At 47.0% G+C, this 16,596-nt stretch overlaps 1 protein-coding gene across 1 annotated transcript; it reads right to left on the reverse strand.

Annotated features, from left to right (window-relative positions):
- Nucleotides 1-263: 263 nt before the first annotated feature.
- Nucleotides 264-16,203, reverse strand: efhd2 (EF-hand domain family member D2). Its single transcript, XM_033048416.1, has 4 exons — nucleotides 15,848-16,203; nucleotides 6,408-6,555; nucleotides 5,149-5,283; nucleotides 264-3,757 (listed from the first exon to the last, which is right to left on the reverse strand). The coding sequence occupies exons 1-4, from the start codon at nucleotides 16,141-16,143 to the stop codon at nucleotides 3,626-3,628; spliced, it is 711 nt and encodes a 236-aa protein (XP_032904307.1). The 5' UTR covers nucleotides 16,144-16,203; the 3' UTR covers nucleotides 264-3,625.
- Between the last annotated feature and the right edge of the window lie 393 nt (nucleotides 16,204-16,596).

A 16,596-nucleotide genomic window follows, 5' to 3' on the forward strand; every position in this document is an offset into this window, starting at 1 on the left:
CCCAGCTGCCCCAACAACCTCCCTGTATTCCCCTTGAGTTGACAATGGAAGGTAAAGTGGCAATCGTGTTATTTTTCTCTCCCACCTCCTTCCCTCAGCTCCTCACTGGAGAACAGCTTCCAGAAGGTTGTGACAGATAACAGGAATGTCAATGTACACTAATTTTCAACACACTCCCCCCTCTGCCATAAATGGCACCATATTACTGTTATTTCACAACCTGTATCTCAAAAGCAGTGGCAAATAAAATGGTAAAATACATAAAAATTTAAGATGCATTTATTAGAACATATGGATAATTAAATTTATTTGTAAGAAAATCAAAAATAGTTTTTTTCCACACAACTTATATCCTCGATTTTTAGACAGCAACATTACAGTTATAGAAAATAGGTAATTTTTCATTATACATAATGTACCAAACATGCAAATTCATTGATGCCAGAATAATTTAGTGAGCAAGTTCTATCCTTTTACTGAGTGCATCCCCATCTCCCATAGAACAGGTATAATGTTGCTCATTCCAGACGTAATTCCTGTTTATCTCTGGGAGAACCAGTTCTAAGGTAGAACACAGGCACAATGACATTAATGGGTTCTTGAAGAACACAGATACAGCAGAGTCAGACACGACACACAGACACACACATCCCACTCCCCATCATGTTCCAGGGACAACAAATTGTACAAAGCCAAACAAATATTCTCGATGCAAAGCTACAGTCCCTCACCTGTGTCTTCAGCTTGAAACTAAAGCAGAATAATGTCCTGAAGGGGACACACAGCTAATTCAGTGCTTTTGAAAGTAGAACAGACATCACTGGCACAAACATCTGGCACAAGTGTTTGACACAACAGTTTTAAACACAACAGTCAGACAAGAACAAGACACATTCAGCCCAAGATTACCCATGCAATGGAATGTCGACTGTTGAAATAAAAGACCGCTGGGTGTAAATAAACCAAAGCTAATTGTTTAAGTCCCTATTGAGATGGGAGTTAGAAGCATTAGTTCATGCTGTTGCACCAACAGTCCTAATCAGCCAGAGGTCATTACACCAACCACCTCTTCCACCACATGGAGGGACCAATGTCAAGCTCACACTGGGGGCAGCAAGGGTTATTGACCATTGTTGAGGAGCAAGAACGGGCTGAGATTCTGCTTTCAGTCAGTTGTACTGTAAGCAAGACAGCATCAAGCCAGTTGTGGACCAGGGAATGAGCAGACTTCCCTGGCCAGACCAGAAAGAGGTAGAACCAGTTGGCCAGGGAGCACTTTTATCTCAAAAAGGTTTTTGGTGGCAACCTTGTTCTGGCAAAGGGCTATTACCAATCACTTTATTGCAGAAGCTCTCAAATCTATTACAGAGATCCAGAAGTTTTGCATCAGATTGCCAGCATCTGTAAGACGTCACCATTTGTCTCCCTGCTGTGTCTGACAGCTTCCTAAACCTGTTCACTAGACGCCTCAACCCCACCTCTCTACCCCTTTACAGCACAAAAACTATTTCACAAGGTGCACCCAGAGCAAATAGACGCGTGTAAAGAAAGAGACAAAGTGCTGGAATAACTCTTCAGTCTGAAGAAGGGCCCTGACTCGACCTGCTGAGTTATTCCAGCACTTTGTGTCTTTTTTTGTAAGCCACCACCTACAGTTCCTCATGTCTATGGCAAGGTTGGCAAAGAGTTGTTTCAAGGATATTCCATTCACAGAGTGATCCACTTCTAACCTCCACACTGGAGGTAGCCGAGGATGTTGAACATTTAAGTATTTTTCCCTCAGTCTCAATCATTTGAATATTTCTTGCCTTGATTTTTAAGACAATTGACTTTCTTTATGACCTCTGATCCAACAAAATAAACATATATTTTAATCTTAAAAGGCACTTCTCTTGGGTTTTCTTAAAACATTTGCAGGGTTTTTAAACAAACAGATTGGAACATCTTGGTGACTCAACACTAACTGGGTTGTTCTGTACGGGAACTGGTTCTGGGGTCAACAGGTCTTGTGTCCCTTTCTGATTCCACAAACAACAGTTCTACCTGCCCCACCCGATGTGTGACAGAGCCCTTGCCCACAGGATGAAGGAAGGGGGTTGGGAAGCCAACACTGTTCCCTCCTCCTGCTCCCACTCCAGGAGAGGCATCACATACAAAAGACAACAGGTAGACACTTTGTACAGGCAGGTCACGATGGAAGAGAAGCCACAAAGGTCGGTATTTTCTAAAGACGTTTCCCATGCTGCTGGGATGAGGATTTGGAAGAGCTGAGATGGCGTCCCTGTTGCCAGAGCTTGGAGGAAGACCTGATATAGATTACACACAGTGCTGACTAATGGTGTTTCTGTATGGCACACCCCATTGGAACACAAACCTCAGAGCCACTAGACATAACACAGAGCAGAGTGGCAACTTCTTCCACTGCCTCCCAAGGCCATGCTAGTAATCCCTGCCCAGCTGCTCAAAACATTCATACACTATAGATGGAAGATGCATAGTTAATATTCACTGATGCCCACTCCAGGAACTTGTATCTGCAGGGTGTAAATACAGTCAGACACTGGGTTTGATTGGTAGCTTCTCTCCCACAGCAGGGAGTATGAAGGAAGCAGACGCTGATTAGTAGACTTGGACCATCCAAAGTGGCAATGAAAGCATCTTGTGCAGGTCAGCACCTTCATAATGAAGCACCCACATTATGACAAATTACACAAGCTCCCAACACCGCTGTGTTACATTGATCATTTAACAGGTAATATGCTACTGATTTCTGATGATTAGATGCCAGAGGTAAAAGCAGATTTTGGTATGAATAATTTAAAGCACTAAAGCTATTTGATCTGACTTAAGTTTCCACAAATTATTGATGTTTTACCAACCCATTTATTTTGCACATGGGGTCAAATCAAATTTATCCGTAAAATCATATCCATGACTGCAGTGAGCAGCCACGTGTTAATGGGGGAAACTGAGAAGAGGTGAAGTCAGACTGAGGTAATTCTTTGACGAGGCAGGGAGAGAGACAGCAGGAACCTCCCTCCCCCAAAGCTTCAGCTTCAGGTGGTCTCTGGGGGCCAGTCTTGGTTCAGATTTGTCACAAGGAAGAGAGGCTTTGTTGGGCAAATTAACACAGTCCGTTAAGGCCAAAGTCCCTTTCAAAATGTCACCAAGGCCCTGGGAGCTTTACCCGCAGCCTCAGTTCCCGTATTAGACGGAGAACAGGACTTCACTTTCAGAATCACATACCAGGAATAAAGCAACAGGTCAAGATCAGCAAATAATAACATTGGAGACAATGCATTTGGTTAGGCTTGGCTTGAAGAACATCGATCATTGCTTCTCATTCCAGCCCTGCTCACATCCCCAAGCCCTCACAAGTGGCTGGTGGTCGAATGACAGGCTGAGGATCTGCTGGGAAGTGAAAGAGGCAGCTCTGTCCATCCACACTGGACATTGTGGTCAGTGGTGTCTCTGGTACATCCCATCCTCATCTCCCACACTTCCCCTTACCCAACCTACTCTTGAAAACAAACGGCAGTCTGTCACCTGGGCTTTTGCCAAGGTTGGAAGCCAGATCGTCAGACCTCCTGCATCCTGCAAGGGGCTCAGGCAGAGAAGGCTGCCCCTACTTGAAGGCCGACTGCAGATCCTTGAAGGCAGCTCTCTTCTGTTTCTTTTCCTCCGCCTGCTTCTTCTTTTCCTCCTGCTCCTCCTTGATTTCCTGCTCGAATCGGTTGGAGTCATTGATTGCCTGAAGCTGCAGACGTAACACATTGTTATCGAGCTCAAAGCTCTGACGTCAACTCATAATGAACAAAGACCACTGTTTGCACAATCGGACGAGTCTCAAAATAATTGGAGAGAAATAAACTGCACATTTACAGAATTTAAATGTTCAAAGATACAGCAAGGAAACAGGCCTTTCGGCACAGCGACCATCGGAGACCCGTTCACACAAGTTCTATGTTATCCCACTTTCTCATCCACTCCCTACGCACTAGTGTCAATTTACAGTGTGCCAATTAATCTACAAACCTGAAGACAGGCACAAAACATTGGAGTAACTCAGCGGGACAGGCAGCAGCATCTCGGCATTGAAGGAATGGGTGACGTTTTGAGTCGAGACGCTTCTTGAAACTGAGAGTCAGGGGAGAGGGTAAGGTGTGAAAACTAGAGATCAAAGGGGACAAAGCTCAGTTCCTTCATACACATTTAATCTACAAACCTGGATGCAGAAGGGAAAGCAGACCCACGCGGTGACAGGGAGAACTTGCAAACTCCAAACAGACAGCACCCGAGGTCAGGATCAAATCCGGGTCTCTGGCACTGTGAGGCAGCAGCTCTACCAGCTGCGCTACCCTTAAATTTAATTTACACAGATAGCAATGAAACGGGCTGTTTGCTTCACACACAACTCCTCATGAACCTCAGTGCCTGGGATTACAAATTTACATCTAAAGAAGATTTCTTTATTCCAGCCTCCACAAAAATTGCAACATGTTCTGTGAGAAAGGTTAGATTCTAGGCTAACTCAGGCGCTAGACTGGTAGAAAAGTGCTACTGAGGCCTGGACAGATGTAAACAGCCTGGATAGAATGGATCCGATCAGCACAATGGCCTTTCGTTATTCCAGACTTTCAGGCACTGCGATTTATGCAGACTAGAACAGCACAAAGAAGCCATGTTTTCTCCTGCTGCTCTAGTTTCCTGCCACACGTCCAAAGGCGTGCGGGTTTGTAGGTTAATTGGCATCGATAAAGATTGTAAATTGTCCCTTGTGTGTTGGATAGTGCTAGTGTACGGGGTAATCGCTGATCTGCGCGGACTCGGTGGGCCGAAGGGCCTTTTTCCACGCTGTATCTCTCTATAGGGAATTCAGGAGAAGCCTGCTAACTGTACAGAGTGGTTAAAATGTGGAACATGTTGTCATGTAAACCCTTTGAGACACTAAGTATTGATATTTTAAAGAGGTCGGTGAAACAGGAAGGATTAGAAGGGGATATTGATGGGATGAAAAGCCAAGCATCAGCAGAACGGCGTGAGAACAATGACCTGGCTGTAGTTATTGTGTGATTCAATACAAGCCCCGACACTTACACATGACAGTCAATAATCAAAACAGTAACTCAAGGTTTAAGTGACACTTACCTTGGCTTCGAAGAAGGTTTTGGCACCTTTCACTCCCTCCGTTGAGACATCGATTTCAGACAACTGGGCAAGAACGTGCAACCCACTGTCCTCAGCCAACTCTCCTGCGGCTGCCTTACGGAAAATGAGCAGGAACTGAAGGGCAAGAGAGGAGAAATGGTGTGAAGGAGAAGTCTCCTGGTCGATAGGAATGGACACAAAGCAAGGTGGTGGTAAGACCAGGAGAGAGGGGCCAATGGTTTAACATATACTTCTGGAGATCTCAGAGGCAGACAGGGGAAAGCAGCAGCTAACTGGCCATCACTATCAGCTTCACTCACTCCTTTAGCAAAATCTGCAAGCTAGGACCATGATGAGAACATCTCCTGAACCAATACCAGATGAGTCGCTGCCCTCAATTCAGTGGTTCAATGTCAAACTTATTAAGTGATGTTAAAGTAACTTAACATCAATGTTATTAAATTTATATATACATATATACCCACACACGCACACATTATGTATTTAAATTCATGAATCACATTTTAAATGTGCTATAGAAATAAAAGTGACTTGACTTGATAAATTAATTTATGATTTTATTGTGTTTAATTCAAAATTGATCAATTTTCAAAAAAATGATGATAACCATGTTAAATTTCAGAATAAAAGGACACAAAGTGCTGGAGTAACTCAGCAGGTCAGGCAGCATCTCTGGAGATCATGGATAGGCAACGATTTGGGTTGGGATCCGTCTTCAGAGCGAACATGCCAACAAACCACTCATGGGATTACTCAGTAAGTCTGGAATCACTAGGATGCAGCACTCGGAGCGACCAGCAGAGGGGGATAGCAGCACAGTCTTCATCGGACACTAAGCTATTTCCACCATTATTTCCCCACCCACCTGCTCCGGTCCTCATTAGGTTCATGTGCTAGTAGTTCAGCCCCTTCTTGCCTCATTCCTCAGACACAGGGCTGGAATGTGCATTTGTTTTCCCTTATCTGCGGAATCGGAAGACACAGACCTCACCTAGGAGCCGAGGAGGGGCAAGTCCCAGACAGGTTCAGTAAAGCCAGTTCGCCACGAGTTAATCGGGGATAATATGGCAATAATCTCTAGTCTATATGCAAAAACTGTATTTCACTGCACCTTGGTACGCTTGACAATAAAAGAACCATTGAACCGATTAGTCTGTGGGATACCACAAGTCTCCTGGGTGTAACCCAGTAATTTGCCTTTGTCAGCCCTCCAGACCCCAGCCAGCAGAGCACGGTACCTCTCGGAAGCTGAGCTTCCCGTCAAAGTCCTCATCGACCTCCTTGATCATGTTCTTCAGCCCCAGGTGGGTCTGAGGAGCCTCCAGCTTCTCCATCATCAGCTTCAACTCCATCAGGTCGATGAAACCGTCCTTCCCAGCATCGTATCTGTGGTGGTCAGAGACAAACCAGGTCACACACAGTCGGCAGTTCGTCATAGGGTGGGGGGCTGGGGGCGTCAGCACAGGTTCACGAGGGTGGGGCCATGGGACCAGAGGGCGAAGAGCAGTAAGCACCATGTGGGGGAATTGGTGAACAGAGGAGAGGGAGGGAATGGTCTTGCAACAACAGCAGGCATAAGTAAATTTCCTAGGTTTCACAGATTAAGAAGATGGAACACTGCCAGCCCCAGAGGCAATCCAGACAGACTCCCTCCATAAACCCTGAGCACACAAAACCGACAGCCCTCCAATTTTGTTTTGAAACATTTGGCACCACATTTTGCAGAGAATCTTCTGGTAAAAATGTGCGCACACACCGAGCCCTTGGATATAGTATCAGGCATTATGATTTATAACCAATAATTCCTGGAGGTGTAAAGAACAAAGCAATACTCATACTCTCGCACGTTGAACCTTTCCCCATTGCTCCTCTGGGACTCACACCCCACCTAGTCTGACCACACCTCTTCCGTCAGACACACGCTTCACTCCACATTCCTCCGTGACTCTCTACACATCACAGCTAATTCCCCAAATAAGTAACCATTGCACAAGACGCAGCTCTTAAAGAGTTGTGATTGTGAATTGTGATTGTACATGGTGCAGTTCTGAGCAAACTGTGTTCGCAACAGGCCGCCATAGGGTATGGAGTTTGGTGAGGAAGAGAAAGGGAGAGGCATTCAGAGCACATTCTGGCAGTTTAGACTTTTACAGAAACCAGGGGAGCAAAAAGAGAAGCTGCAAGACCCAGACCCCCCGTCTCGGGAAGGCGGGGTGAGCGGGACCTCTGTCTATGAAGAGGTCCCTCTCGTCTCATCCCTCAGTGGGGAAAAGATCAGTCAGAGTCTACCCTATCTAAGCCTCATAATTGTACATACTCCCATCAGGTCTCCCCTCAGCCACCACACAAACTAACCATAACATTGCCAGATCGATCTACGTTGCACGGCAGAGGAACAGTTGAACACGTGAGTTACGCCAAGTTCCCCTTTTCTTTTTGTGTCAACTTCCTCCAACTTTTCCAACATCAAAATTAAATATAATTAACTCAGACTGAAGAAGGTTCCTGACCCAAAATGGCACCTGTCAATCACCCTGCACGGATCCTGCATGGCCCACTGAGTTGCTCCATTCCACTAGAATATTAACTCTTCCCTGCCTCTCCCAGTGGGCCCTGCGCCCAGTGTCTCCATGGCAACAGCCACCATTCCTGGGAACCTTGACCCAGGTCCAATAGGAGTGGGTCACAACTGCCCCCTCTCCACCTTGTGTGGGCAAGGGATCAGTCTTCCAGGCCATGAGCTGTTCACTCAAAGCTTCAAAAATCCTCTCTCTTGTTGGTGATAGGATGGTTCAATTGCCTGATAACAGCTGGGAATAAACTGTCCCTTAATCAGGTGGTGTGCGTTTTCATACTTCTGTACCTCTTGCCTGATGGGAGAGGGGAGAACCATACTCCGAAGAATGGTGGTGTAGTGTTTTCAAGAAAATCTGAAGGGAATTGTTAATTCACTTCTAGCTGAAGGCTGACAAAATATTTCTACGTCCTGTTTAGACATGCCAAGGTTTATTGAGCAGAGAATTCTCACATGCCAGAAATTCTAAATCTCACACCATGTTGCAGGGGCTTAAAGGAATCTGCACTAAGGTACAGAATGTTCATGAGTTCTAGGAGCAGAGTCAGGCCATTCGGCCCATCAAGTCTACTCCACCATTCAAGCATGGTTGATCTATCTTTCTCTCGCAACCCCATTCTCCTGCCCTCGCCCCATGTTAGCCGAAAGAGGACGAGACTTGAGATGGCCACACTTTGCCAGCAAAAACTGCTCATTGCCCTGGTGAATCTGGGCTCAGTTCGGTGCCTGAAGCCGAGCTCGTGCCTTTTGTCTGCCATGGGTTTAGAGGGATAGGAGCCAAATGCAGGCAAGTGTAGAAACAAGGAACTGCAGATGCTGGTTTACAAACGAATAAACAAGGAGCTGGAGTAACTCAGCAGGTGAGACCCGTGGCCAGGAACCAGTGCAGCCCTTTTGTTTACCGAGGCAGGTTTAGGAGAACTGTGCTTGGTCAAAGTCCTCCACTGAGTGCCTCATTCACTGATTAAAGGGGAAAGTTGTTTGGTTTATGACGTTGATTGTAATGAAGTTGTTACATAAGTGCCCGGGTGCAGGAAAGCAGCCTACACACTTCGTTTTGCTCTCAGCCTTCCAAACTTAAATCTACACAAATAAAAATGTGAATGAGTAGATCTGCGACTCGGTGTTCCTACGTCATTGGTGTTGAAGACTTCAATAAGTATTAAGGTTGTTACTAACTGATTCATTCAGGAATTTAATCTGAAAACAGATATTTATCTTTTCAACATGTTTAAGAAGGAACTGCAGATGCTGGAAAAATCGAAGGTAGACAGAAATGCTGCAGAAACTCAGCGGGTGAGGCAGCATCCATGGGTCTCGACCCAAAATGTCACCTATTCCTTCACTCCATGGATGCGGCCTCACCCGCTATATCAGTATATAGTACGAGCCGTACACCTCTCATCACCATCTCTACTATTTCAATGATTTCAAGTCTGTCAAACACGGTTTAGTGTCTGTAACCCAGATTTTTACTAATTCCCATGAATCCTGCCCTGGATAGTTGTCCCAGTTTCCCATCAGCATCAACATCAGGTGATAGGGCTGTGGTGCTGGAGATGTACACCTTCCTTGTAAACCAACCTACTGAATGTGCGCTGCCCCAGCCTCACACTGCTAACAACGGAAGACTGGAAAAACACAGCTACAATTTCCTTATCTTCCTTGTGATCCATTGGGACCCATTGACTTTTCTACTTTGAAGACTGATTGAAAGCTACAGCGCGTTAACAGGCCCTTCAGCCCTCCCATCAATCACCCATTCACACTAGTTCCATTCTATCCCACTACCTGTCCACTATCTACACCGTGGGGACAGTTTAGAGGCCAATTTACCTACAAACTGGCACATCTTTGGGATGTGGGAAGAAACCGAAGCACAATGAAACTTACGCGGTCACAGGGAGAATGTGCAAACTCCACACAGACAGCACCTGAGGTTAGGATCCAACCTGGAGCACTGGTGTTGTGAGGCAGCACCTCTACCGCTGCAGCACTGTATCAGCCTGTAAGAGTTGCAAATGTTTCCAAATATATAATGAGAAGATGTTCTCTTCAAAAAGATGCTTCATCACCAGTGCATTGTACTGCATTCTTTATTACATTTCATCCGAATGTCTACTTGTGATAATTGGCTTTTTTACCCCAACCAGCCACACCCTTCCTTCAATTTGCATTGCATAATTTAATTGCTTACCAAAGGCATTTCAGTTCCTTTTTATGTAAATCACCAATCTACTCTTTGACCTGATTCCCTTTTTCTAAGGATCTCTGTACTTCCTCCCTTCAACTTTGTTCCCATCCTTACATTTGTCAAAAGTCTCATTTGTTCAATCAGATTTTAAACTCTACAACTTTGATCATTTAGAGAGTTGTGGTTTTAAATGCTCTTCCGACTCCCTCTGAAAGTGTAAAAGATTGCATCTTTTTGTAATGTGTCTGCAAATGTACATCTCTAACTTCTTTACAACATATGCAGTAGTCCACAGTAAACCACAACTAATTATATCATCTCTCTTAACAAGTCTTAAAGTCCAATAGATACTGAATTGATAAATGATACAGAGACTGGTAAAACTGAGTTCAAATCCCACAAAATGCCCAGAATTAACAACGATACTTAAATTCATGTAACAATGATAAAACAACTCTTGAAATGTCACGAAAATCCATCCACCCAACACTGGCCCGCACAACACAAAGTGTCACATAAACTCAGCGGGACAGGCAGCAGTCATGGAGGGAATGGACAGGCGATGCTTCGAGTCAGGATCCATTTTCAGGGTCTAAAGAAGGGCCCCGACCCAAAACAACACCTGTCCACTCCCTCTGTGGATGCTGCCCATCCTGTTGCGTTCCTCCAGCACTTTGTGTTTTACTTGAGATTCCATCATCTGCAGTTCTTTATCTCTCCGAGATACATCAACATCATTCAATCAAACATTCACGAATATTTTTAAAATACCTGTTTGCTGTTCTCTACTAAAGAACATCATTTGTCAGAATGCATCTCAACTTGAACCCTCTCTTATGATGTGGGGAGGGGCAGTATTAATACTCCACCCAGTGCTGCACAGTGTATACTGAAGGTGCGATATCTTCTGCAGTAGAATATTTCATTCTATGGTGTTAGAGAGTGGGGAACTGCAGAATCACCAGGGGACACAGCAACACTCTGCTGTCAAAGAAACTGGCGCACAACAAGAATTTAAAGCAGTGCACTGTCCGTGGAAAGTTGATTCCCTGCAAACCCTTAAAAATAGACAAATTACAAGCGATTTGAGCTTGAAGTCTGCACAGAACAGTCACTAATGAGACACGCAGTACCAGGCTCGAGATTCTGCATCACGCGTGTGTTGCCCAATCCAAGTCCAGTCACCTTGGCCAAAAGCGACCAGTGGCAGGCAGATTAAAATTGTCTAAAGTTTTGCTGTTGCAGTGATTTTACATGGTGTAGGGGGTTTCTGTTTGCAGTAGCTGCAAATCACCGTGCAGATGGAGCCAATCACTGTGTTAGTGTAGGAGCTAAGCTAGAGATGTTAAACATTCCCAATCGTGCCAGTCTTCAGGCACAAACGTTGAGCTGCTCAGAACAACTCTGGTTCAGGTAATGTCTTATCCCGAGCTTTGGATGGTCGAGAACCGGCAGCACAGCAGTAGAGTTGCTGCCTCGCAGTGCCAGAGCCTCTGGTTCGATCCTGACCACGGGGGCCGCCTGTACGGAGTTTGTACGTTTGTGCGAGTTTTCTCCGGTAGCTCTGGTCTCCTCCTACACTCCAAAGATGTACAGGTTTGTATGTTAATTGGCTTTGGTAAAATTGTACATTCCCCCTAGTGTGTAGGATAGTACTACTGTACAGGGTTATCACTGGTTGGTGGAAATTGGTGGGCCGAATGGCCAATTTCCATGCTGTATCTCTAAAATAAAGTCTTAAAGAGAAGTCTGCTCACTCTGTCAGGCTTTCCCAGTCTTTGAAATTGTTAGGTGCTTATAGAAAACAGAAGATTCAGAGGTGCTCAAATAGAGATAGTTGGAACCATGAACCAGTCTGTGAGAGTGAATGTGGACGTGACTTCAATCACGGGTGTGGTCAGAACAAGGAACGGTCACCAAAAACTTCAACAGGAAGTTGAGGAGGAACTTCAGCAATGTGTTTGCAGAATGTGGAACTCACGATTAGTAGAGTAGTTTACACATGGTGCAAAGAGTAAGAACACCAAGAGGAAATTAAATAAATACGAGAGAGAATCAAACGGAAGGAGACCAAGAGAACGAGATGAGAGTGGCATATGTGGAGCTAAACAGAGGCACACATTCACTGAGCTAATGGTCGGGTGTTAAGATGTAAATCTCTACTTAGAGAACTGAATTAGGGAATTCAAATACTTCTGACTGTGCAGAATCCCACTGAGGTAAACTGATCCAAAGTGATGGTGCTCCTCCTTAACCAAGGGCTAACGGAAAAACATGTAGAGAAGTTTACCGCGGAAGAATGTAACTAGAGTCAGTTATTAAAGATGGGATAGCAGCACATTTGGAAAGTGGTGAAATCATTGGACAAAGTCAGCATGGATTTACAAAAGGTAAATCATGTCTGACGAATCTTATAGAATTTTTCGAGGATGTAACTAGTAGCGTGGATAGGGGAGAACCAGTGGATGTGGTGTATCTGGACTTCCAGAAGGCTTTCGACAAGGTCCCACATAAGAGATTAGTTTACAAACTTAAAGCACACGGCATTGGGGGTTCAGTATTGATGTGGATAGAGAACTGGCTGGCAAACAGGAAGCAAAGAGTAGGAGTAAACGGGTCCTTTTCACAATGGCAGGCAGTGACTAGTGGGGTACCGCAAGGCTCAGTGCTGGGACCCCAGCTATTTACAATATATATTAATGATCTGGATGAGGGAATTGAAGGCAATATCTCCAAGTTTGCGGATGACACTAAGCTGGGGGGCAGTGTTAGCTGTGAGGAGGATGCTAGGAGACTGCAAGGTGACTTGGATAGGCTGGGTGAGTGGGCAAATGTTTGGCAGATGCAGTATAATGTGGATAAATGTGAGGTTATCCATTTTGGTGGCAAAAACATGAAAGCAGACTATTATCTAAATGGTGGCCGACTAGGAAAAGGGGAAATGCAGCGAGACCTGGGTGTCATGGTACACCAGTCATTGAAAGTGGGCATGCAGGTGCAGCAGGCAGTGAAGAAAGTGAATGGTATGTTAGCTTTCATAGCAAAAGGATTTGAGTATAGGAGCAGGGAGGTTCTACTGCAGTTGTACAGGGTCTTGGTGAGACCACACCTGGAGTATTGCGTACAGTTTTGGTCTCCAAATCTGAGGAAGGACATTATTGCCATAGAGGGAGTGCAGAGAAGGTTCACCAGACTGATTCCTGGGATGTCAGGACTGTCTTATGAAGAAAGACTGGATAGACTTGGTTTATACTCTCTAGAATTTAGGAGATTGAGAGGGGATTTTATAGAAACTTACAAAATTCTTAAGGGGTTGGACAGGCTAGATGCAGGAAGATTGCTCCCGATGTTGGGGAAGTCCAGGACAAGGGGTCACAGCTTAAGGATAAGGGGGAAATCCTTTAAAACCGAGATGAGAAGAACTTTTTTCACACAGAGAGTGGTGAATCTCTGGAACTCCCTGCCACAGAGGGTAGTCGAGGCCAGTTCATTGGCTATATTTAAGAGGGAGTTAGATGTGGCCCTTGTGGCTAAGGGGATCAGAGGGTATGGAGAGAAGGCAGGTACGGGATACTGAGTTGGATGATCAGCCATGATCATATTGAATGGCGGTGCAGGCTCGAAGGGCCGAATGGCCTACTCCTGCACCTAATTTCTATGTTTCTATGATGGTCCACACTCAGACTGGGCCGAAAGGCCTGTTTCTGCACTGCATGATTCAGAGATAGTCAAATTTTTACAATTACTGGGAGGGCATCAACCTGAGACAGTCACAATCCCTCTCCCTACCGACACTGTCTGACCTGCCCAGTCTTTCTTGGAGTCAAGAGTGTTTTGTCATACAGACAGGACAATGAAATTCTTACTTGCTACAGCACAACAGAATATGTGAATATGTAAACATTGTATATAACAGGGAAAAAAAGAAAATGTTCAATAAATAAAAAATATAGTGCAAATAACAAAAATAATAGTCTTTTGCAAGCATTTGAAGCTTCATCAGATAAACTGTTGGTGGGCAGGCTGCCACATGTATACCAACATGTACACAGGCCGCCACATGTACACCAACGATTGCTTTCACTCACGCTGTTTAATAATTAGTTTTTTACAACCACAGGCTAGCTTGGAGCTTCTAGAGCCACAGAACTATTTACACATCACAATCACCACTTCAAATAATTTGCCACAGTTGATCGGCAGCTTCTTTCTGAGTTTAATTGTAAGCCATGAACTGTGCCCTGACAATCCTTCTGTGTACATTAAATCCAGAGACATCAGGTCACCCACACCCTCATCAATGCATTTATGTACTATGTTTACATATTCTGCTGTGTTGCAGCAAGTAAGAATTTGATTGTCCTGTCTGGGACATATGACTCTTAAAGCATAGGTTTACAGCGAGGATGGGGGGAAATTTGATAGGAACCTTTCAGGCAACCACAAAGGATGGTGGATATATGGAATGAGCTGCTTAAGCAGGTAGTTAAGGCACTATCACAATGTTTCAAAAGCTTTATGACAAATACATAGATGGGAAAGGTTTAGAGGAATATTGGCCAAATGCAGGCAGGTGGGTCTAGTGTAGAAGGAACATGTTTCAGTCTCAAGTCTGAAGAAGGGCTCGACCCGAAACGTCACCCATTTCTTCTCTCCAGAGATACTCCCTGTCCGGTTGAGTTACTCCAGCATTTTGTGTCTACCTTTGACATAGTGAAGACATTTGTTGTAGAAAATCGCTGATTGTGTCAACTTATAATTTGGCTAAATTCTGGTCCATAGTTTTGGGACCATGCTCATATTTTCCAGGGCTGGAAATTACTTTTAAATATCCAACTATTATTTACATTTTATTATGAACAGCACTGTCAAAATCCACAGTAGTAAAGAGCCGAACTATTACACACGAGGTATTTTCTCTAGCACAAGGCATCTGTCAAAAGGAATTGTTCTTTGAAGTAATTAAACTAGGAGGACCTGTTGAGTAGCAGATCCCGGCTAAATCACCCGAAATAACGGCAGCTTGTTATCGCACACGATCCCAAAACCTGGTGGATCGACTCATTGAACTGATCTGGAGATTTTGGGTACTTAATGTAATTTACTAACGCGCGGTGGAACTCAAATAGACTTTCAGTCCTAACGTAGTTTATGGCAGGAATGAATGTGGTGAGATTCAGCGATCCTGAAGAGTACCGGCCCCAGCAGAACGCCAACGTTACCCGGCGCTGACAGGTGAACGAACACACGGAGCTCCAGTCAGCCGGCATCCAGGGGCACTCGGACCGAGAGTGGGGGGCAAGGGTTGAGGAGGCGTTAGGGGGTGCGGGGGGGAGAGGGTGGGGGTGGAGAGGGGAGATAGTGTGGGTGGGGGGGGAAGAGTAGGGGTGGGGGGGAGAGAGTGGGGGGGTGGGGGTGCGGGGGGGAGAGGGTGCGGGGGAGAGAGTGTGGGGGTGAAGAGAGTGTGGGGGGGGGGAGAGAGTGAGGGGGTGAGTGAGAGTGGGGAGGTGGTTGAGTAGGGGTGGGGGGGGGGAGAGTGGGGGTGGGGGGGGGAGAGGGGGGTGGGGGTGGGGGGGGGGAGAGAGTGGGGGTGGGGGGGAAGAGGTGGGTGGGGGGGACAGAGTGGGGGTGGGGGGGGGAGAGTGGGGGGGGGAAGAGTGGGGGTGGGGGTGGAGAGTGGAGGTGGGGGGGGAGAGTGGGGGTGGGGGGGGAGAGTGGGGGTGGGGGGGAAAGAGTGGGGGTGGGGGGGGGGAGAGAGTGGGGGTGGGGGGGGAGAGAGAGTGGGGGTGGGGGGGAAAGAGTGGGGGTGGGGGGGAGAGAGAGAGAGTGGGGGTGGGGGGGGATGAAGGATGAGTGAGGGGAAGATGAGGAAGACCCTCGTCCGCCCGCCCGCCCTCTCACTCACTCACCGATGGAACATGGTCTCCATGTCTCGGATCTGTTTGCGGGAGAACTCCTTGAACTCGGTGTTAGGGTTGAAGACGCGGAGGCTCCGCTGCTGCGGTTCGGCCGAGCCGTCGTTCAGCTCCCCGCGCCGGGACAGCTTTGCCGACAGCTCCGTGTCCGCGGCGGCAGTGGGGGGCTTCTCCTCCAGTTCGGGCTCCGGCGCAGACCCCGCCTCACCCTCGCCGTCTTCGTGCCCGGCCGGCCCGTCGCCGATGTCCAGGCGTCGCTGCAGCTTGGAAGCCAGTTCGTCGGTGGCCATGTTGACGGCGGCTCCGCTCCCTCTCGGTCCGACCGCGCGCCTCGCTCGCCCGCGCCGGACTGCAGCCGCTCCCGCCCGCCCCCCACCCAATCAGCAGCGGCCCGGGGCTCCACCAATCAGCAGCGACCCCGCGCTCCGCCAATCAGCGCCGTCTCTTCACCGCGCCCTCCACCCAATCAGCAGCGGCCCGGGGCTCCACCAATCAGCAGCGGCCCGGGGCTCCACCAATCAGCAGCAGCCCCGAGCCTCGCCAATCAGCGCCGCCTCTCACCGCGCCCTCCACCCAATCAGTAGCGACCCCACGCTCCACCAATCAGTAGCAACACCGCGGTCCGCCAATCAGCGCCGTCTCTCACCGCGCCCTCCACCCAATCAGCAGCGATCCCGCGCTCCACCAATCAGCACCGTCTCTCACCGCGCCCTCCACCCAATCAGCAGCGATCCTCCCCGCCC

This window comes from Amblyraja radiata, chromosome 31, assembly GCF_010909765.2.
Source record: "Amblyraja radiata isolate CabotCenter1 chromosome 31, sAmbRad1.1.pri, whole genome shotgun sequence".
In the NCBI taxonomy this organism is placed as follows: Eukaryota; Metazoa; Chordata; class Chondrichthyes; order Rajiformes; family Rajidae; genus Amblyraja; species Amblyraja radiata.